This window comes from Scatophagus argus, chromosome 9 (assembly GCF_020382885.2).
Source record: "Scatophagus argus isolate fScaArg1 chromosome 9, fScaArg1.pri, whole genome shotgun sequence".
NCBI classification, from domain to species: domain Eukaryota; kingdom Metazoa; phylum Chordata; class Actinopteri; family Scatophagidae; genus Scatophagus; species Scatophagus argus.
In genome coordinates, this window is record NC_058501.1 from 2,795,390 (window position 1) to 2,819,759 (window position 24,370).

Sequence of the window (24,370 nt, forward strand, 5' to 3'; positions counted from 1 at the left end):
TTTGCAACAACCTAACAATCCACCTGTGTTGCCTAACCATCCATTTTATTCTATACATCTATCTATACACATCAAAAGCAATTTCAATGTAATATAAAATACTGTGCTGTCACTCTGTAACTATCACAATACTTGAAAAATGTGATGTAAATCATTAGTTGAAATGTTTAACCTCACACATATATCTATCTATATATATATATATATATATATATATAACTTTATTTGTCCTTTATTTTACAGAGAGACAATCTAAAATGCATTCCTGATGGCATCAGCTCAAAGTAGTCATAAAAGACATGTATGGAGCCACTGATCATTTCACACATCTTTTTTAAGGCTGTGTGTTAAGCAGTGAAAGAGATGCCTGTGTTTTGTCCACCTTGCTATCAGTTCTTGTCTTTTTGACAAAGAGATGTAAACCAGAAGAATTCAAACATCATTCTCTGATCTGCTCCAAATGAGTTTAGCTGTAGAACGGGTATATATATATATATATATATATTGTCAAATCCTACCGAGAACAACAATCAATCCCCAGCTCCACCTGCAGTGCCAGCTGTTGGGATCTGGCCAAGTTCTAATTCTCCCAGTCAGCTGCTGGCTAAATTGCAGATTTTTGGGAAGAGCAAAATCTGTCCCCCCTTACTGATGAAAGACAGCCACTGACCTCAGGCATAATGAGATGGGAGCTCTTGATTAAGCTCCTCTCTGATTTGAGAGTATAATTGAACATGTTGCAGATAGCACATTTGTCGACAAGCTACTCTGTGAGGGCATGGTGGTAATTTATCCCTGGCGTGCTCAGGACTCTCACTCATTACTGCAAGAGAAATCAGGGCACTTTGTATTGATTATTCAGTGCTTAAAAAGGAGAAAAAGAAAATCAACCACACTGCCGAACTGATCATCATCTATAATGATGGCAATGGCAACTGGGAATATGCACAGTGAGACACACAGCTTTTATTCTATTTTATTTAATTAATTTATTTTTTCACACCTTTGTGCATTTCATCCAGACACACAAGGTACCGTCTGATGACTAAAACTGCTACATGGTTAGGTTTAGGAAAAGATCGGTGACATTTGGTTTCATATGGGATATGAACTCCAGTCTTCTGGGTGAAAGTGGTGCCATGTAAACTAAGTCGCGTTGAACAGTTGCTCTGATGGATTCACACTGACGCAGATGTGTTTGCATTGGAGCTACATTAAAGTCCACTGCATCTCATCCAGACAGTTGGTTCCTCATGTGAAATGAATAATTACAGCAATGCAAGTGGTGAGAATCTAGAAATGGAAATGTCAGTAGATCTGCCTGTCCAGACTGAAATATCTTGACCACTATTGGATGAATAAAGTTTTTAGCCCCAGAAAGAAATTAGTTTCCCAGCAATTCTAATTGCTTTAGGACACCCTGGATATTCATCCTCAGGACATGAACAGATCAAACTTTTCAGTCATACAACATACATAAATTTCATACAAATATGGATTCTAGACAGCAATCTCGAATGACTTTGATGATCCCCTAACTTTTCATGCAGAGAGACTGGCAGCTAAAGAACAACAACAGGATCAGTGTTTCATCGTTAGCCACATTTGTTATCACAATGACAAGGATCACCAGGCTATGACGACAAAGGTTAAATGATGAAAGTCACCAGATTTCTCCTCCTTTCCAGCATGTCCACAACTCACATACAACATCAGGAGTGCATTTTATACCACAACCCAAGGGATCACATTGCTTCACTTCAAGTAATATGGCAACTATGGTAAACAATATATCTGTTAAACATAAGCATGTTAATATTATAATTGAAAGCTTTTTATCATACCATAAAGTTCCATAAATTCTACTATGTTTAAGTAACAAGCAGGCGTAGACTTTTTTGGATATAATTTATATTTTATTACACCAATCTCAAGCATTTCCAAAAATGCCTCTGATATTTTATTGGGCAAAATCAAAGTTATGACTGTATCAGACACACTGCTAAAGCCACGGAGAGACAATTTTTTTTTTTCTAAAGGGCAGCTTTGAAGTGACATGCTGATATGAGCATGTTAAAATGTAAACATGTAAATGTGAAAGAAAGTGTGAAAAGTGCAAAAAGATAAAACCTCCTGAAATGTTCCAAATCCTTTACCAAATACTGGTTAGGAAACAACCCTCCATGGGTCTCTGTAAATGCTGATTATGTGTTACAGGTTATTCTCCTATCAAAGGATTGTGTGACAACATGAAGTGGACACACAGTTTCCGCCCATTTGTCAAAGTCAAATTTATGCAAAATAGAAGATCTTTAAATTTAAAGTCAATAGATTTCTGCAAGTAAATACTTTTGCTTTGAGACAATGCCCTTCATAAAACCATGTATCTCCAACCTATGATATCCTAAAATCTTATAAAACAAGAATGACAGTTGTTGAGATACATTGTCCATAAATATCCCACTGACTATTTGCAGTGTATTTGTGTTTGATACTTTTGTTGGTGTTTTATCACTGTGAACTCTGTAAAGGAGCCCAGAGGAGGTAAGAGTAAAAACAGGAAGTATACTGCCACTGTAGATCACTGTAACTGTCCTTGTGGATGTGCACAGTGCACAGTTGTACTTTTATTTTGTAGGGCCTCCACCCTTAAACTGACTCTGCTATTGCCAACCCAATGCACTCAACACATGTACAAATAGTAGCATATGAAGGGCGAATGCACTGCTTGGCTCCTTCTACAGGCTTCAGTGGCTTAAAATATAAGGAGAAGGGAAATTAATACAAATAGCAGCTGCACCTTATTCATCACTGCAGGAGAGGAAACTGTTTCTCAATTTTAACATTTAAGAAAAGCAGGTGTAAAGTGTAAAGTGCGGTAAAGTTTGAACAGACACATACTCTTACAGAAAGGGACAGTGTGAGAAAAAAGAAAACACAAATTATAACTTACTTACTTTAGAAGAGCCAGAAACATGGTGAAGGAGCAGCTATAAATAAGTGTTATTTTTCATTTTACTTTGAACTGGAGAAAAAAAATATACAAAATTCAACAGCAGAAAGTACATTGTTTACACTTCTATGCTGTTCTTTTTCTTATTCTTACTTTATTTCTGGGCACTTGAAAACGACACTCATTTACATGTGTAGTCTTATGCCACGAAACATACAAATTGCAGTTATGCAAAATTTGTATAACACCTCAGTGTTAGCCTCAAGACATAGCTGCATCCTAAAAGTAGAGGGTTGGTGTCATCTGTCCGCAGATGCTTTTCCCTCTGTACGCAGAGAAAGTGTCACAGGTCACTGTGGTGATACTCCACCTGGGGAACAGTGGCTGCAGTCGGCTTGGCTCCATGTTAGTCATAATGGATTTCAGAGGTCCTCTGTCATCCGAGTAGTTTGATCCGTTGTCTTGGGTTTGCATTTGACCTCATAGCAGAACTACAAAACATTCAAGCATCATATGCTGGTGTCCATGATTATAAAATCTATTTTAATGGCAACATGGCCAGCATTTGTCGCTGTGGATGAAAGTAGTGAATTTAGGATTCACTACGTCCTGATAAGCTGCAACCACTAAAACTCCATCCTCCCTCACAGCTCTGTTGTTGCTCCAGTGCTGCTCTGCCCCCCCACCCTCCATGTCTGAGTGGGTTATCAGACATTTTAATGCCTAGACATGACATCTAACAGTCAGCCGGAATTCATAGAGTCATAGTTGCCTTATATAACTCTCATTTTAATAACAAAACCGTATGGAAGCAGTGACAGTGACGTCAGTCCCCTTTGGTACCTTTTAACAAGCAGTTATTTAAAGTAGTTTGGTGCATTTGACAGCGTAGTGAATCTATGCAACAACCCAACAATCACTGCAACATTTCCACAGTGCCTTTTAACGATAGTCTCTATTTATTGAGGAGGAAACATTTTTTGCTTTCATAATACGCACAGCACGTTATTTATTGGCATTATGGTCTTTCATGTTAAATCAAGTCAATTTGGCACCAGCACAAAAGTGGCACCTGTGCTTCAAGACCTCCTCTCCACCATAGCGACCAATCCATATCCAACAGCCAGAAGAGAAAGAGGTTTTGAATAGCTGATGGTCCATCAGCCTCAATGAAAAGAGGAGGTGAAAACTGTGAGGAGAGAGTGTAAGAGAGAGAGAAGAGCAGAGAGTAGACACACACAGCTTACAGTTGGATCTAAACAAACAAAAACAGCAAGAGAAATGCAGTGTTTATCAGAAGGGTCCAGTATTCTTGACAGCTGGACAAACATGAGCTGTAAGTACAGTCATTGAAACTGAGACCAACCCACTGAAAGAGTAATGATAAGGTGTGAGAGCTGAACCAATCAAGAATAGAGCGTTAATTAAAAGTTAAGGCAAATAAGTGAGTTTTAAGTTTAGATTTAAAAAGATTTAAATGGAGTCAGACTGTCTGATGTCAGCAGGGAGGTTATACCTGAGGAGCAAAAAGCCCTGTAGCCAGCTGACTTCTTTTTAACTCTGGGGACAGACAGGAGGCATGTGCTGTATTCTGAGAGTGTAATGCATGAGGTAGGGCATAAGGTTTAATAAGGTCAGATAAGTATGAAGGGGCGAGCCCATTTACAGTTTTGAAAGTAATCAGAAGAACTTAAAAGTCTGATCTGACATGAATAGGAAGCCAGTGAAGCAAATTTGTGATTTTAGTGAGCATTGTGAACCATTTCAATAAGACCACAACACATTAAAGTAATCCAGCATGGATGAAACAAAAGCATGAATTCAAATTTCTGCCATTGACAGGAAAAAGGTTACAATCAAATGTAATACCACTGCTTTTATTCTTTTAGCACCCAGTAGGAATATGGGATCCTAATGCTAAACCGTCCTGCAAGTCCGACTGGCTGGTAGGTCAGACCACCACTACTGTAGCAGGGTATCCATCCATCATGGTAAATGAAAGGTGGACAAAGTGCGTTTTAACAATCCATGTGTGCTAAGATAACATAAAAAAAAATTGAAAAAAGAAAATGGAAAAAAACACTAATTTCCCAATGTATCACAGTCTTGTAATGCTGTCGGACTGACTGCATGCCATCATGCCTAATTACCTGGACAATTTGCTAGTATAGCTCAGTGAATGGAGTTAATAACTCGTAATGTACAGCACAGGTCTCACCGTTCTTCCTCCAGCCCACACCATGGATATCTCCTTCACTGTCCGGCTCTGCATGGTCTCTTCTTATTTCCTGCCAATATTTGATTCCCCTCTCCTCAAATACAGGAACCTATGAGCATTTCCACAACTCTACATTTTATCTATGCCCCTGCAATTGGGACCATGTTAGAAAAAAAAAAAAAAGCTGCAATCGTTTCTGGGTGCTGTATTTGACAAAAGGTTGGGCGAGATTGCTTGGGCGTGCAGCTTATACAGGTCGTGATGTTGATCTCAGCCTGCTGTAATGGCTCCAGGCCATTAACCCTCCCTGTCATTTGCAATGACATGTGCTTTTGAAAAAGGAAAATGGCGCTGCCCACATAACTCAGAGCAGACTCACCACTCCTCCTGCCAGTCTGTGGCTCAGTGGCCTTCCATTTTCTCCATCCACTCTGTCATCATCACCGCAGTTAGATTCAACATTAGAGGCTCCTGAGCCTTTGATGTCCATTCAATTTAGCACAATATAGCACACTACATAAAACAATGTATTAATACAGCAAAAACATAGTAATGCATATGCAATTTCATAAAAAAAAAATCTCAAATCAGCGAACTGCACCCACATACAAACCAAAGTACTAGTGCTTCCACAGTCCGGTTAAAAACCTAAAACCTATCGGAGCTCAAATAGGGGTTTACAAAGACCAGAATAATGCCAGACAGCATGCACATACAGTATATTGCTAAGAAATTCAATATTATGGCGGAGCAGATAAGCATAGCAACATTTATGAACTTTTGCCTGGCACTGCACCATTGTGGAAGTTTCAGAAGCAGTGTCATGTCATTGTTAGGGGCCAGTTTAAGTCTCGGCATGTTACTTTATTTTCATAGGTTTGCCTCAAGTATGTAATGATAGGGCTCTAACTACATGCCGGTACTGACTGTGATATTAAAACATGAGATATTGATATCATGTTAAGAATACACATATGACAGTATGGTGTAAATAATCCAGTATGTTAGGCCTTGTGCATCTTTTGTTTATTACTTCATCTGGTTGCCTTTTCACCGGTCATCATGTGCAATTGTTCTTTTTGTACACTTTTGTGCAGTGACAGACTCCCTGCTTCCCCACACTCAGACTTTGAGTTTAATTCTTTTGCCAAAAAAGACACAAAACATACAATCAACACAATGGATAGTATATTATCAGCAATGGCAAATTAGAGTAAATGTCCATTGCTTCCAGAGAGGCATATGTATCAGCTGTGCGAGCTACAGTGAGGCTGTATGCCTCGATTTAGTGATGTACAGTAGGCATACCTAACAACAAGCATAAGCACCTTGCTTAATGGTAGGGTTGGTCATAAATGTTTGAAAAAATTATTTATGAAAAACTTACAACATAAGCACACTTGTGGTTTCTCTCAGTTGGCCAACAGCTTAGCACAGTAACAATGTCTTGTCTCCATTCAGCAATGATGCAGTCAGAAAATAATCTTCTTGTCTGATGGGATCTCAATTGAACAAGCAAAAAAAACACATAAAACCAGATATGCCAGACAATGAAAATATTCAAACCTGGATATTAATATCATATATGATTTGTCTATTGTCAGCTGTTTTAGTGTCATGCTTCACTGGGTTGAGAGGTGTTTGCTGATACCGTGTTTTCTCCAAAGCCACACAGGTCAGCCCTTCAGAACTGCAAGATGTGTTTCAGGAGACCTCATCCAATATCTTCCAGATCAACGCCAATGGTAAAGGGCCCGTACATCAGTAAAACTGCATGTGTGTGCGTGGACATGTGTCACTCATGTTGTGCGGACATGTTGAACATGATTTACACACCAAAAGTTTGTGATCCAGAAGATCACCTCAGCTGGCATCTGCAACAGCTGCAATGACTGCAACGTCATCCTTTGAGGCAACTCTGACCTTCAAAGTCATGTCCATTAAAAGTGCTTGTTTTTTGTCACTCGCAGAATGAAATTGTTACTCTAAGTGTCTGAAAACATTACAGAAAAAATCCCTTCAGAGACTGATCTTTTGTGAAAGAGTAAAATTGTTTTTGTTTAACCACAAAAAGAAGTCTCACAGGGAGAAATCTCGCTCTAAAATTTTGTAAGTTAAGAAGTAGTATTGATGAGACACTTTATTTATTTATTTAGGATTAGGGTTAACATAATAAGAAATCTTCAGCAATTCTAAACCTCATGTCTATGTTCTTTTGTGTGCCATTATGGTTGTCACTTAATGCTATTCACCCATTTCACAATGGCTGAAGTGTGGAGAGAGGTCATTTAAACAAAGAGTTTTAGATCTGGCTTTAGATCTGTACTGTTTGTTAGTCCAGTACACTCTTAATGTTTGTATTCCTCAATTGTGCCTCCAGTTGTCACACTAGAGAAGAATCTTCAGTCGCTGGGAACATCTAGAGATACAGCAGAGCTGCGACAGAGTCTGTGAGTAACACACACACATCAGAGGTGGAGCACAATCTTATTTATTTATATAGTGGCAAAACACGCCAAAAGTTATCTCATGACACTTTCCAAATTATAACAGGTCTAGATCAAACTCTTATTACAAATTTGAGGTATCTGTACTTCATCTCACTTTTCTTCTAGTATATTACCAAACAACAATTATATGAATTAATAACAGAACCAGCAGATTAATCCATAATGAAATTTAAATGATCAAAACATAGCTGCTTAAAAATGAATTACATTAAAGAGTTTGGTCTAGTCCTGCTCTAACTGTGGAGTGTTAAGAGACAGCCTCTGTTGTGATTTGGCATGTAAATAAACTGAATTGAAATTGAATTAATGCATGCATGAGTAATACACACACGCACGCACACACACACACACATATATAACATTTGAACTAATGATTTACATCACATTTCTCAAGTATGGTGATAGTTACAGAGTTACAGCACAGTATTTTATATTACATACTTATGTTAGAATTGCTTTTAATGGGTGTAAAATTAGTTCAGCACAATAGATGTATAGAATAAAATGGATGGTTAGGTGATGCAGTTGGATTTTTAGGTTACTGTAAATTCCAGGGCCCAAAATACTGAGTAAAGAATGCAGGCACTGGGCTAGCCTGTCTGTAACCCAGAGCTGTTTCCCATGAGAACGTGTAGCGCATTATGAAGCAAGTCGCAATTACATTTTCCAGAGGACACTTGCATACTCATTTTTAAGTAACATTTCCAATTGAGGATTTTTATATGTAATCCCTGTGTTTATATTGTGTGTGCTTGGTGGCCCAGCTCATTGCCAGGGTTACATTTATCTCTGCTTTCCAGAAAAGTGCTTATTTTTTCTTTGTTTCATTGCCCTCTTTGATATTGATTATTCTTTTTTAGTTGAGCTGCCAGCAATTACCAGATTCAAAGCTGATGACAAAGTGGCCAATCTAAGATGATTGCATCTGTTTAAAATGCATTACATCCCACTGTGTTGGCTGGCATGTCATCAATTCTATTGAACATTTTTTTTATGATCGCCTTGGAAACTCACTTACAATGCTTGCTGTCCATTTTCCTTCAGCAGTATTGATGCTGGTTGCAAACAACACATCCAGTGCCTTTTGTTTTTAACAGCAGTTCAGTTTTCTCTTGTTACCTGAAGAGCTTTACAGGGAACTGATTTTGATGACACAATTTATTGACATTAAAGACACATATCATATCCAAAAATGATAATGATAATGAAGTCATTATCTGGGATAGGATCTAAGTCAGTCGTTATTTTTTTTTTTTCCAATATGATGTTTGCTGATCCAAAGACATTTCTACCCTTACAAGAATAAAAATTCCAAGGACAAAAACAAACAAAATAAAAGTGGCAAAAAGCACCATGTATGGAAAGAAGAACTAACATCAAGCTTTCTTAGGTTCTATTGACTGGACTGTCATTTTCTTTGTGAATGTCTATTGACTGTGCTGTTGTTTTCCTTGTGAGTGTTTATTGATTGAAATTATGTTTGAATAAGATGAGTACATGTAAGATTAGTCTAACAGTAGACAGTTTGAAACAAAATTGGCAGAGAATGGTGACTAATTACCAGTTCCTAATCTTCTGCTTTTGATTTAACCTCGTGATTGAATCTCATGTGCAATGCAAAAATGAATGGGACTTACATCCAGAGCCCTGAGCAACCAAATACAGTTTAATAAATAGTCACCTTTGCCATGGGGCAAGTTTAGCCTATCAGGGGATCACTGATTTCTAAGACTTGTAAACTCAACCAGAGGGTGTGTGTTGAGGTTTGTTTCAGAGGTGTCTTGGACACTTGGACGGTCAGGATTCGTACTACATCAATCAATCAGCCAATCAATCAATCTGCTTTTTCTTCCTCAGTTATTCACTTACTTCCATAATGTCAGCTGCTGAAAAGGGACATCGTGCCATTTTTCTTGGTAAAACAACATAGGCTGTTTGATAACCCATTCATTATGGAAGCAGAACGTTTTTTCTGAACACTTAAGCTATGAGTGTTTTGTCTGGCATGAAGAAGTTTTGTTAAGTTACATTGCAAGTAGGCAGCCGTGGCCTGGAGGTTGATTTTTGGTTGATTTTTGATGTTTAGTGCATGATAACTTTGAAAGTGAGCATAGCTCAGAATATTGTATGCTACATGTTAATCAAGACAGATGATTCTCACATCAGGATCAAGATTGCTGAGCATTTGCAGTCACATATGGAGGACTACGGCAATCTGTTCTCCATCCAATCACACTAGAAAAGACCATACACATGCATATGCTGCACTGATCTCACTCGCAGCAAATCACCACGCGTGTTCCTCTGTAAGAAGCAAAACTCTTGAATTTTGTGAAATAAAAGGAAGACTTGTTTGTGCCGGTGGTTAAAATGGTATCCCGCCATCTGTTTGACTGTCTTTAGGCAAAAAACTCAAATCTCACGGTTAATAGAATTTGACCCACCCCTGTAATCGTGGAAATGCACACGGCAAAAAGTCTAAGTGGATTAATGGCCAGCACCCTCTGAGTGTCATTGTCTTTGTTAGGGCATTAAGCATTCACTGGTGTTCTGGCTGTAACATGCCAGAGGACATGGGGCTGTGTTTGGAGGAGAGCACCCCCCCCCAAACACACACACTGACTGACTTTGTCTTTGCAGGCACAGTGTGCTACAGTACATCACAACGCCAAAAGGCCTTTAGAGCAAGAGGGGTATGACAGAAAACTACAAATGCTAGGACTGAATTTTTATTTTCATCTTTTTACATATTTGGGAAATATACTTGCCAGTTCTGAGGTACAGAACGTGTACTTTGCTTGAGTATTTCCATTTTATGCTATTCCTCTCAACTAAATGGGAGATATATTGTATTTTTAACTAATTTAACTGGTTTCTGGAAGTAAGTAATAGATTATATTTTACTCATTGCACACACTGCAGAAACCTTCATCATACCAAGTAGCCCTTTTCTGTCTGAAAAACAAGTGGGGGACAAAACTGTTTTAATGGAGGTCATGTTACATTACAGCTAGCTACATGGCAGATGAGAAACTTGGGCCAAAATTAAAGACCTTCAGTGCAATGTTGTATTTTAATTATGCAAATGAAGAAATTCATATGTTATTTGAAGTCTGGCTATAGCCTACAGGGTATTTCAAAATTGAGAAGAAAGATCACAATTGGCTAGACATCCACTCTTGTCCCACTCTTGTCAACATATTTCTTCAAATCAAAAATGTCTAGTTAGACTCAAGTATGAACTGAATTTGATGATCAAAAGGACACCGTGACCTCACAAAGCACATCTTTACCTAAGGCTCAGGAATTCATATGATAATTATGGCAAAAATTTCACCAATTTGTCTATTAGGATAATATTATAAAATGATATTTGTCCATTATTCAACAGTTTATTCAATTCTTTGAGTTTTTTCAGAATCAGCTTTAATGGCCAAGCATATATAAACTCATACAAGAAATTTTTAACGACTATTAATAAACATACAGCAGAAGTCCACCACAATCTCATTGGTTTAGATGATACTGAGGTGACTGTTGTTGCACCATGTGACGAAGCTCAGTCCGCTGTACTTTGTGTTCACTGAGTGAAGACAGCATGTTTCTCACTGGAAATTATAGACTGGAATCTTTCATGTCAATACAATGATGATTTCCATTTTTCAAACAATCACCTTTTATTAAATTCCTTGACAGCGCGGACAACTTGAATCTGACAACTTGACTGGTGCACAGAGGCAAACAACCGTGAGACAGTAATTTTAGTTATGTCTGCAATAAATTTCGGTCTGGTAGCCCATCAGCTATTTTTTATTTCCTTGTCTGTTTCTTTTTGTGTCTTCAGACAAATGAAAGTGTCAGTTAACAAACTCAGAATATGATTGCTTTGCTGTGTGTGTTGTTGCCAGAAAGATCAGCTAATTTCACATCCCTATTAAAAAAAACAAAAAAACAAAAAGCACAAACCTGATGAAGTGTGAAGTTCATCATTCAAAAAGCCAACATGTTAGATTAGCCAGAGTTTGTTGGGGAAGAAAGAGCGAGAAAGTCAACAGAATGCTTCTCCATGCTTCTCCATTCTGTTGACTTTCTACCTTTTTCTAGTGTTAATGTAATTGTCCCGTTTAACAAATTAGACTTTACAAATTATTAAAAAATAAAATAATAAACAAAAAGTTACAGCCCAAATAGTAGTAGTACCAAATGTGGTCCAATAACTGACATGTTTGTGCAAAACCAACAATGATGTGTCTTTATGGACATGTTAATTCCAGAGTTTTTAGATGTCTATATTAGATTATATTAGAGATTAGAGATCAGTTTCAGGTTTTTAGTTTCACAACAGTGTGGTGCAGCAGTGTGTGTTAGAATGGGTTAATGGCACTGAGGAAAAGCTGACAATGTGGGGCTACCTGTTAATAACTGGCTCTCATGCTGGAAACATGGGTCAACACATTGTCCAGCTCTTTATAAGGACGTTTTTAACCTTTACGTACCGCACCAAGAATTCCCTCAAAGTAAGTATCTATACCAAATTTTAAACTACAGATCTATTTATGTCTAAATAGCCTATGTCACATTATTAACTGTATGATTAATCCTTAAAAAAGTATCATGTCCTGTTTTATATAAGACATAAAAACATAAAAGCCATAATGATTTAAATATATTTTATTGAATTTGAAAATGGCATGAACATTCTGGAACTGCTGGAATGTATAATATAACCGTGTTTAACCATTGCAACCATTAAACGCTGTCCTCACTGCTATATCATAAGAATTCATTCAACATTTAACACTCAGAACACAAAACATTAAATATGAAAATGCTTATTATAAACTAGTCTCTGCATTCAAAGCAGTGGCGGGAAACTTTACGTGTGTGGAACTTGCACGTGTTTCCCACCTTTGCAGCAGGTTGTCCCTGTTTTTCGGTCCTTCTTTGCAGGGCAGAAGTTGCATCTCCTCTTCTGTCCCCTCGTGTTGGCTTGTTATGCAGGTTCTTGATCAGGGCCAGGCTCAGATCGCCGCACTGCCCTCACCAATGCTGCTGTGTGGGGAAGCTGTTGTCGCTTTTGCATGCAAGGAGTCACAAGGACCTTTCCAAGCTCAGAAGCCCCATGCAGGCATGTAGGTCAGTCACATCCATGGTCTTCCATCCTTGAGCACAACGATTAATCCTCTCCATGTTTATAATTGCAATGGCAGTTTTTTTTTTTCAATGGCTGGAGGAACAGCTGGAACGTTGACAAAATGTCAGATGCATGGGAGATGGCCCGTCTTGTTGGTCCTGGAGTCATTCAAATGATATTTTCAACTGCCATCCTGCCTGCCACTGTATGTGGAAGTGAAGGCCAACAGATAGAACTGTTTTTCGACATAAACGTCTGCCTTGCTGCCTGCTCCTCTCCATCAGAGTCATCTTCATCGGAGGGGCTGTGATCAGAGTTTTCTTCTCTTCTATCAACCTCCTCATTTTGGAAGATCAGATCAAGGGCCTGTTGCATATTAAATCTTGCTGCCGTGATGTCAGTCACTGAAATGGCAGTCCAGATACCTTTATAATGTTATGAACCAACCTCCACCACCCTCCCAACCCAAACTGATTCACATTTGCTCCTTTGTACAGGTAATCTTTGTAACAGGTGTCTTTCTTTGCAAGAACCTGGGCAAAACACACAGAGTTCTCATGTCAAGGTCCCCCATGACATGGCCTGTACAGTTTCACAGTTTCAAGATTCCATAAAACCACCATTTTCCTTGATTTGACCCACACACAATCCGTCTCAATAGATAAGGGTCAAATCTGACCCAAAACAGCCTTAGTGTCGAAAAATTTGTAGCACCTATACAAAATTTTAAAATTTTTAAATATTTTTGTGGAGTTACCAGTGTTTCACAACATAAATAGATGAATCAATTTACATGATATCTAAGAGTTTCCATAATTTTGCTGATGATTGACCAAAAATGGAAGAAGGAAATGGAGGAAATAAGCAATATATCATTGCATTAAAAAGAACCAGGAGCTGCTCGGGGTTAATTCATTGACAAATGGGGGATGCATCTCCACTTTCTCCAAGCGAAGCCAAAATATCCCAGATACGAGCGCTGCCAACTTGTGCCGGTGATGTCATTTGGAAGCAGAGTCTGGCAGAGGACAGAGGAGGTCAAAGCAGACAAGTTCTTGCTCATACACCCACCTGACCCAATCGCAAGCAGAGGTCAATAAATCATGATGTTTCACCTCTTTTTATAACAGAAAAATGAACACTTGGACATACATCAGTTGTTAAGGACAGAAAACCTTCTTTGGGTAAAATGTATTTGACATTTAATTTTTAGTTTAGCTCATGTCCCAGCTGCTAACATGGAGGGGGAGGGGTTTATTTGTTGATTTGTACTGCAGCCTGCCACCAGGAGACGATACAGATACATGTTTTGGCTTCAATTTCGGGAACATCACCCATCTTTATATGCAGTCAGTGGGTTAAATATGCAATTACTGTCGAATCAAACCCTGTGAGAGTTACTGTTGCTGGCTGTCATAGTAATGCAACGTGTTTTCTGAATGTTCATGAGGAGTTGCTCTGATTTCCAAAGTTTGGGGACCACTGTCATATAATAACATGCCTTTTGTTGCAACTACTCCACAGTAATGTTTAACGGCAGTGACCTAATTGGCTGTTTCCACACATTTATAGCCGTAACACCACAGGAGAGTCATACAACTGGTAATTACTGTACTGTGTAATCATATCACTTGCCAGCTGTATAAGTAATTCCTAGAAAGCAGGAAGATCAACAATCACAGACATCAATAGTTCACAATCACAAACTCGACTGGGCACATGCAGAAATAGGTAGAATGTCACAGCTATCCTTTCAGACTCTGATGATGACTGTGTGGATGCACCCCTTCACCTCGTCCTCCTCCACTCTTACACAACAAGCAGGCATCACTCTGCCTCTCAAACCCACATTAATGCACCACTCTCGTACAGCCGTGCGTATGTGTGAACCAACAGCAGGTGGTGGAGCTGCACCTGTAAATGTCAGATGGATCTCCAAACTGCAGGAGTGCAGTCGTACAGCGTCGGTGATCTGTGAATTTAACTTTACTTTTCAGTTGCTTTTCAGTGCAGGTCCCTTTAGATAAGCACCCAAAATACATCCATGCACATTTAAACCCAGCATATGTCAGGTACTGCATGTAGGTGTTGGCAGCGTGTCAGTTTTCGACTGGAAGAAATGTTGTTAAAGGTGTCCTATGGAGCTTTCTTGCGAACAAGCACATTCACAACGCTCCTCATCAAAATGCATTACATCATTGAGGCCTTGCAAGAGGGCTGATGGCCTCGACCTTTAAGATTTTGTTTAGAGAATTTAACCTCAAGGGTGAGCCCAGTCTTATTCCCAGGGCATCAGATAGTGCTTGTCTTGCACTTTGTGTCTCATCCAGACTCAGAAGTAGTGCTGAACATGGCTTGGACACCCCTGTAATTGCTATGGTTTGAGACTCATGGAGTTACTGGTGAGTGCTTGTAGCAGTCACTTACCATGGTGTTTGCCCTTTTCTATAATGTGTCTGGATATGTAGCACATTTTGTGTTGTGTCTATTTCCCTGTGTTTTCTTAAGCAACAGTGAGTTGAGCTCTCTGGGCCACTGCCGTTTTGGATACAGCCACGGTCACCCTTTGTATCTAGTCGCTGTGGACAGCTTGAATGCAAAGAAAAATATAAACAATAAGAAAGAGATTTAGCTTTATTTCAAATGCTGTTTGAAAGATACGGATGTTGGCGAGTAGTTTTTCACAAAGCATAGCTTATTTATTTTGACACGATGAGGTCTGTAAAGCAGATGTAAGTAAGCAAATGTGTCCGACTACAAAACTGGTTGTTCTGACGTGAATACAAATAATCCATCACACCTTAAAAACTGAGGAAGACCCTAAAGACCCTGTTTCCAGGGTCAGAAACAAACTTTCATGCTTCTCAAAGTACAGATTTGTATTGTGGCTGAAAAATACACAGTTATTGAGCAGTGCAATTGTTATATACTCAAATGTAGTGTATATTCATTTATTAAAACCTTACACTCATTTATTTCTAACTGCAGACTAGATGGCTTATTAGAAAGTGACTCATTAAGTAAGTAAGTCATTAGTGAAGGTTCATGTGTTTCTCACTTCATAATAAGCCATCAGGTCTGTATTTAGAATTGTAAACTGTATTATGTTATACTGAAAAGTGGTTCTAATATTTTGTCCACACAATTTAGCTACACCAATGAGGGTAACATTTTAATGCTCTTCATATTGGAAACAAACCACCAGTACAATGCAGTGACACATCATACATTGTTCTGAGTTAAAGTGCTGCAACACAGTACACTAACCACATTGTACATATAGCCCTGTCTTGAGAATACAAAGCTGGAGTGCTATCTTGAAATCGATAGTCCTCTCTGGGTTATTTTACATGACTTCTCACAGGAAGAGCTAAGCTCCCTAGCTATGAATTACTAGTCAATGTCATTTCCAATATTACCCTTTTGAAATGAATTGGGACATTTTCCAACCCCCAATATTAACTCTCTCCTCATCCACTGACACAACACCAAGACTACAGACAAGCCTGCTGTGCATTGGGCACCTTCCACCACATATACCTCGTCACTTGCTTTGCCTAAAAAGGAAGCATTTTAAGTTTGAATCAGATTATGAAAAAGGTTTTTGTCTTTTTAGATGATCACTGTGTCCAATTATTTGGTCATATGGTATAAATTTTTTCAATGAATTGGCCTAGAGGAAATCCTGTCTTGTCATCTTTTACCACTTATACTTAGGCGATTGGGAAGGCAGTGCCATAGTGAGACGGAACGGTATTGGCAATGAATATATGAAGGGTTCTCTGAATGGAAGCTAGAACCATTCATGGTCACTGGGACATGAAGGGGGACTAGTGTGTGAGGGAGCAGCATACATATTAGCTAGGTGATGTTGCACCAAACGAATGAGTGATTTACACTGTATAATGCTACTGACATGTTCACTGAAATTAAACAAATGGCCTATTTTTAACAGCAGACAGAGGTGACTGCTCAGTACTAGTGCTTTTACGTCCGAGCTCTGCTTCTGACATGATCGATCTCTGTCTTCTCCTGCACCTTGCTCTTAAAGGAACTGCTTTATACCTGCTACCTACTCTTTTCTTTCTTTTCACTGTTATAGCAAATGTCATTTTCGCAGTCGCTCATTTTAACTGTGGTGTTCCTCCCGGCTCCAGTCTTGGCACTCTGCTTTTCTCAGTATACATGCATAGGGCATGCACTGTTAGCTTTAGGCAGCAGAAATCTGTTACATCATCGATAAACAAAAACCTGGTCTTTCCCAGTGTTTTTCCTGGCACTTAAAGGCCACATTATTCAGACAGTAAGATGCACCTACATAGACCGCTTCACAATGCACGTACACTCTACTTGTTACACACTAATGATGCACAAACCGGTTCTGACATCATCCAAATTGGCACATATGTTTTCTTCCACATGCCACCCGCCTGAATTAATTTTTTTCCCTCCAATTTAGAGATGCACTCATGTATGAACATTTCACTGTTTCTCTAATGGTACCTCAGGATTTGTCAGAAGAATGGCCGCTTTGCTCCAAGAACTTTCACTGCATGAACCTGGACTGTGTGTCTGGCCTTTTGAATGTGTAGAAGAACAGCATTAATAAATTAGTCAATTAATTAAATAATAAATGAAGTTATGCTGCCGTACCTCATGTGTAAACGGTGGAGATGTTGTCTTTTCTGCTACTGGGCGATCACAGAGAATGCAGTTAATATTTTCTTCATTAATTATGTGTTGTTTTACTCACCTACATCTGGCATTAACAACAATGTGCATCCCTTCTACACCCAGCCCTCCTCCTCCTCAGTTCAATATCAGCGCATTTGCTCATATGCAGTCAAATGGAAGTTTTGATGGGACAGAGGATTGGAAGGAGGTGAAGAACCACTTACATGTCCCTCAACAATATGAGTGCACTGTGCAAATGACACTCTGATTGGTTAAATTCAGGTTATGGCCATTGTTTAAATAAGGCCCTTAGTGTTTCCCCATCCCTATGGGATGACACGAGCAGCTTTACCACTCCAGTATAGTATCTCCAGCAGCTATCTCATTGTTTACCTTAGTGATAATGAATGCTGGATGTCCCAAAGCCATTTAAAACTGAATGATGATAAATGTGATGTCATGGTCATGGTTCTAATACTAATAATAATCTTTAACATTCTGCAACAAATCTTCTCATTTTTGAGTCAGATTTGTTTTGAAGGTCACATTAAGGCAGTTGACCAGTATTCCATTTTCAGCTTAAGAAAACTTCCAGAATCAGATCATTCTTGTCTCCTTTTGTTTTACATGATGTTATCCAGGCTTTTATTTGTTCTCCCCTGGACCACTGTAATGCACTTAATGTCAGTATCAGTCAGAGACCCACTCCAACAGGGGAAGAACACTGCTGCCTGAGAAATACAAACATATTAGGCTGCTCCTTTGTTTTTCTACTCACACTGGCTGCCCGTTTCATTCCACAGTCACTTTGAAATTTTATTGATAACTTTTAAAGCATTAAATCGACCAATGCACAAAATTATATCAAGGACTCATTGACTCTATGTGCTTGGGCGTTTCCTTACATCAGTCAATACGACTATGCTGGTTATGCCAAGATCTGTGCCTTTGCTCTTACAGGCCCCAGACTGTGGAACACTTTGACTATTGAGATCAGGCAAGCTTCATCATTAGTGTCTTTTGAATCCTTTCTTATAACTTTCTTTTACGAAAAAGTGTGAATATTTACTATGTCACCTGGTTTTGCCATTGCACTCTTCTTATTGCACATTTTTAACTTCATTTCATCTTCTGTTGTGTTTTCTTTTCTTTTTTTTATGTAAAGCCCTTAACCCTGTTAAGTAAAGTGTTTTCCATCCATCCATTTTCTATACCGCTTATCCGTCAGGGTCGCGGGGGAGCTGGAGCCTATCCCAGCTGACTACGGGCGAGAGGCGGGGTACACCCTGGACTGGTCGCCAGTCAATCGCAGGGCCAACACACAAAGACAAACAACCACACACTCTCACACTCACACCTAGGGGCAATTTAGAGTAGCCAATTAACCTAATGTGCATGTTTTTGGTATTGTGGGAGGAAGCCGGAGTACCCGGAGAAAACCCACGCAGGCACAGGGAGAACATGCAAACTCCACATAGAAGGGCCCAGACCGGGATTCGAACCTGGAACCCTCTTGCTATGAGGCGACAGCGCTAACCACTGCACCACCGTGCCGCCCAGTAAAGTGTTTTATGAAAAAAAAAATTATATATCATTAAATGCCCTCATCCAACTCTGAAACCTCCATACTCTCATATCACATAACAGCAGCTACATGACATTGTCTCTCGTTTTCCATTTTTCACAAAACTGTTTTTATCACCTTTCATGTGAACTCGTGTGCAATGCCATAAGCACTACACCTCATTAACTAGTTTTGTTTTTTCCTAGTATATCCCAGCCCTATCCCCACCTAACACCTTCAGACCCTGAACATGGCCAGCACTTTCTGCATGAGGTCCCTGCATGCCCCTAATATGATTGTGTTTTGGGACTACGGCTGAATACGTTCCGTGTGAAAGTGGTCAGTGTGGACTAAGTGTTATCATACAGCACTGGTGTATTTTGCACTTAAGTCAGTGTTGAGCTTTACAAATGTTCTGCATTGTCCTCTGAGCTAGTGAGAGGTCAGCAGTGTGCAGGAAGCAACTCCAGTTTGGTGGTTTAATCCTTATCAGAGCCCAGTACGAGCACTGCCCTGTCCTGTAAAGCCCTGAAACTATGATTGCAGTCAGGGAACAGCAGCCCCCACCACCACCCTGTCTCCCCCACAACCTACCCCCTCCATCCTTCACACCTCCCCCTGCAGCCAGCTGCTCCTAGTCTCCTCAGTTCTCCTTCACCAGGGCAAGCCGGACCTCAAAGGAATACCAAACACCAAGTAGGCAGGAGAAACACACAACAGAGGTGACTGATTGAAATTCACAGTGTGAGCAATTTCAATCTTTCGCATGTTGTTCCTGGCCGCCTGGCTCTCGAGCTTGTTGTGGGGGAAGAGTGTGACTAGCAGATGTATCACTGTGCACAGATACAGCAGAGGTCTTCTCAGGGGTCCTCAGCAGTGGGCGAGCTCTGATTGTTTGGTAACTGCATGTCAGTGGTGGGAAGGGCTTCTACTGACTCATGGATGATCCATCAGAGCTCATCAGCATCCAAGCACAGCTCAGATTGTATTTTTAGACTCAAAAGTTTAAAGGATTCCCTTTCCTTCCTGCTACTTCTACCTTACAAATGAATACACTTTTCCATCTGTTTATACAAAGTTGCTGTTGATTGAGTCATTTGCTAATATTTTTCCAGTCTGGAGAGCACAATATAACCTCATCTTCAGCTGATAACTTCTCTTTTTCAACTGAATTACCCAACTTATTGTGCTGCATATTTCGGTGCATGATAACTCAAATAAACTACTGGCCAGACTGCAATGCAGTTTGGTATGTCATGCACTCCTAGGTCTATACCAAGATTCTGTATCTGTTGTACAGTGCTGTAACAATATGATACAGTGAGCCCTGTCTTATTCCCACATTTGGCACATCTCTTGGGGTCTCATTCAGATGCTCAAGGTTGCTGACCTTTAGAGACTGGACTTAATGTCCCATGTGAAAGGAAACACTTGTCACCTGGATTTAGTTCCTAAACTTAAAGAAGGAAGTGAGGTTTCATGTGAGGCACATGTTAAAGCTTTGCTCATGGAGCAGATACCAAAGAACATTTTGAGCATCTTGCTGAAATGCACAAGGGGGTGACAGAGCATTGGTATGTGATGAGCTGGGATGAGAGTGTGTTGATATAGCAGTGCATGGAGTACTGTTTATTATGTGTGGGCCGCAGATGATTTGGGCATCACAATTGCTGGTTACATGACATTCACCAGACAAACAAGACATCTTTCAAAAGGGATGTACAGCAATCAACTGTGCTGGACTCGTCATATTTGAATCCATTAGGTCAAATTAAAATTAAGACTTCTCAAAGACCTGTATCAGTTAATTATTTCTGTGGCATTCATGTGAGTGGGGAATCAGCAGGGAGTTTACAGCTCAGAGTCAGAGATAGACTATTATGATAATTCTCTAAAGGGCCAAAAATGCAGACACAGCAGGGGCCAGGTTCCAATCCAGCAGATGTAGCAGGGCTGGCAACATTCAGGACTCTGGCAAAATAAAAAAAAAAAAAAAAAAAAAAAAGATGTGTCGTCAAGCAAAAAATCTAATTGACAACCTAAGCGCTGGCTCAACTTTTACTGGAATGCAATGCGAAGTCATTTGGCAAAGCTCTGTGGTGGCCTGCTGAATACACGTGAGCATACCTTCTAGGTGGATTACTTTATAATGTGAAAGCTGAATATATAGTTTTTACTTCAGAAGTTATGATGAAAGATTAGTTCTGAAATCTTGTGAATTGTCAATTGTTCCGTGCCAGTTCGAAACGTACCTTAGTGTCATATGTTCCAGCAGTTTGTCATGGTTCATGGGACTCCTGTTTGGTTATTTGGTAATCACTCTGTGTTTTTGCCTCGCCCACTGGATTTGCTTGCCTGTTTTGACTGCATTAACATGAACCAACCTTGTGCTGTCCCACTAAAAACTGTGAATGATTCTCAAGTCCTGATCCAGAGATGTACTTTTGGATCCTTTTCTCTGAGCCATGCAGAGCATTACCGTCTCAGTTTATTATAAACTGTTGCATAGTGTTTTGGCACAAGATAAGCCTTCTAATGCATGGATCTCTTACTCATACTGGACTCACTGTACTGTGTATTCCAGAAATTTGAGCTTTTTTTCAGTATATTTGTTACATGGGTTGATACCCATTAGTTTCCTCTACCAGTTGAGTCTTTGACAGCACTAGTTGGACATTTGATCATGGAAGGTCAGCACTCAAGTTGAAGTAATCATCTTGAACATCACTAGTTAACCAGTGAGGCAAAAAGAGACTTTAATTAATTAACTAATGAACATTTTGACTTAGTAAATGGTTTATGGGAAAGTATTGCACCAAACAAAGCATACACACAGGATGTAGATGAGAAATTCATGTGGACACAACTTTTTTCACAGAGTATGAGGAGTTTTTGGAGTTCAAATTGTTAACTTAAAGTTCTTAAAGTTGCACTCTGCTGATTCTATATGTCAGAGTCAAAATAAGTCTAACAAGACAAAGTATCTACCAAGGCAGGGATGTTGTAATGAAAATTCTACTGAGTTGCATCATGGGAAATGGAGGATCTAGTGTTTGAAGATTGATCCATTCTAGATAGTGATAGTGAGCATATCTCAGCCTATAACTGTAAATATGTTTTCATCTGCTACTGCTGGGTGGTGGACTTTTACATGTTCATGACCATTTTGACTCTCCATACATTCCATTTCTCTCCATACATTAAAGGTGTTCCTAAAATGAAACCCTCTATGTGTTTCACATTGTGAATCACAGCTGCACGTTCATACTGAGCGCTACTTGTCATTCCTGCAGATTCTTAATGCAGAGTGCCAGCCTTATACTCTGTCCTCTGCTGTGTAATTTTGGAGGGTAACATGATGGAGCATTAGCTGGCTGTGATTTCAAAATAATCCTTCACGTCTGTTGTGAAGACATGCAATGGAGCTAAATGATGACGCATCACGCTGAGATTTAGGACTTCTTAATCTTGCTATTGTGGTTGTGTGTGTGTGTGTGTGTGTGTGTGTGTTTGCCTGCTTACTCATATTCTGGCTGAGACTAGTGTGCTTGCACTGAATGCATTCCCAGTCCTAAAGCGTTTGTACAGTGAGGGCTGATCAATAGTGCAACATGCACATTACTTAGCTCAAAACAAGTTAGCAAAGTAAAATTATTTTGGTTTTTGTTTGTTTGTTTTTTTGGGGGGGATTAATGTTATAGAGTACGGTACTTCATTCTGTTGAATATTCAATTTATATTATCATGCCAAGCATATACACATATACTATCACCTCACAGCAGTGATATAAGACAACCTCTGGCTATTTAAAGCCTTAAATCCTGATATAGATTATAAGTGTAAAACTTGTTCACATAGAAGACTTTATTTCTGTATGCTAAGACTTTGGCAAGGGAGAGACACTGGCTGCAGTCCAGTTTAATTATTTCTTTACAGTGAAACTTTTATTTCTAGCAGCAAAATTAACTTTTACCCTCTCTACTTTCCTGACTCTCCAACTGTCTTTAACCCTGCTCTGCACAGATGTGATGGCCGGGGTTGCAGGTATTTTTCTACACTGACACTCTGACTTTTTTCACAACAGGCACAGAATTATAGTTACACACTCCTTCTAGGCCCAGTGCACTATGGCCTGTCTGCTCCTCCTGCCACCAGCTACATGTAGATCAATATTTGAGAGGGGTATGCACCAGCAGGGGTGTGTTTGTGTAGTTGCCTATCTCTGTGGGAAGGCCTCATGTAGTGTCAAGCATGGAAGATGGGAGTTGGCCTATGGGGGAATCAAGGCCCAGGATGACCTGACAACATAGATATTTAATATCTGTCTTAACCCGACTTCCAGTGGATGTGTTAGAGAGTTATGAATATGGCTGTACCTTTAACCCTTCTCCCCGGTGAAACTTTCTTGGAAATACACGAGGGAACAGAGAGGATTTGGCCATGTTGCACTGTTCACCTCTATCAGACAGCTGTTAATACTCAGTCACTCTACTGGTCAGATGTAATCTCAGCCATATATACCTGAGGCCATGCTCGCTCACAGAGTCCAGCAAGAGGTTGTTAAAGGGTTTATTTTTCTTGTTTAGATGATTTCCTGAGATTGCCAGAATGTCAAAGATACTTTGAGGTTAAAACTCTTACTTGACTCATATTGTACTAGACAGGTGTATAAACATAGAATGAATAAAGTAATCAGTAATAATTTAAAGAGTAACTAAACCTAAGAGTCGTGACTTAACTTCCACTATCCATGATCTTCAAAAAATGCATGAGAGAGTTTGAAATGAAAGCTTCTGGTGGTGTTTTTGCAGGTGAGAAAACAACAGCTTTTTCACCCATCTTGCCCCTAGCTAATGCTAAAGCTAAAACTACAACTAAATCAAATCCAACAACTCTCAAAAACACACAAAGCTGAAGCCAGCCTGCCAACCGTCTCAAATCGCTAACTAACCTACTGAATACTATAAACACTGAACTAATTTTAAAATTGACACCAAAATATCTATGCTAACAGTACAATGTAACAAGTCAGTCACAATAGTGAATCCACGTAACCCGCCCAAACCGTTCATAACTCTCAACGGTACAATCATGTAATTGACAAAGTTGCTTCATCTGTATTTGTGAACAACTGGGCCTTTTGAGGACCAGTCATGAAACCATTCCCAATTATGCTGTTTACCTGTCGAATCTTGCAAACAGGTGTTTTCTGAGCAATACACTGCTTTCCCAGTCTTTTGGAATGTGGATCTGGCATCAAACTCAGATTAGGCCTCTATTTAGTAAGGATTAGCAAAATCATTAGTTAAATATTACA

General features: G+C 39.5%; 1 protein-coding gene across 1 annotated transcript in view; it reads left to right on the plus strand.

Annotated features, from left to right (window-relative positions):
- tsnare1 (T-SNARE Domain Containing 1) overlaps window positions 1-24,370 on the plus strand; it is a 132,798-nt gene that overhangs the window by 36,105 nt on the left and 72,323 nt on the right. The window contains exons 3-4 of the mRNA XM_046399447.1: window positions 6,839-6,916; window positions 7,552-7,621. Of these exons, the coding sequence (XP_046255403.1) occupies window positions 6,839-6,916; window positions 7,552-7,621 (148 nt within the window). The remainder of the gene's footprint in view (window positions 1-6,838; window positions 6,917-7,551; window positions 7,622-24,370) is intronic.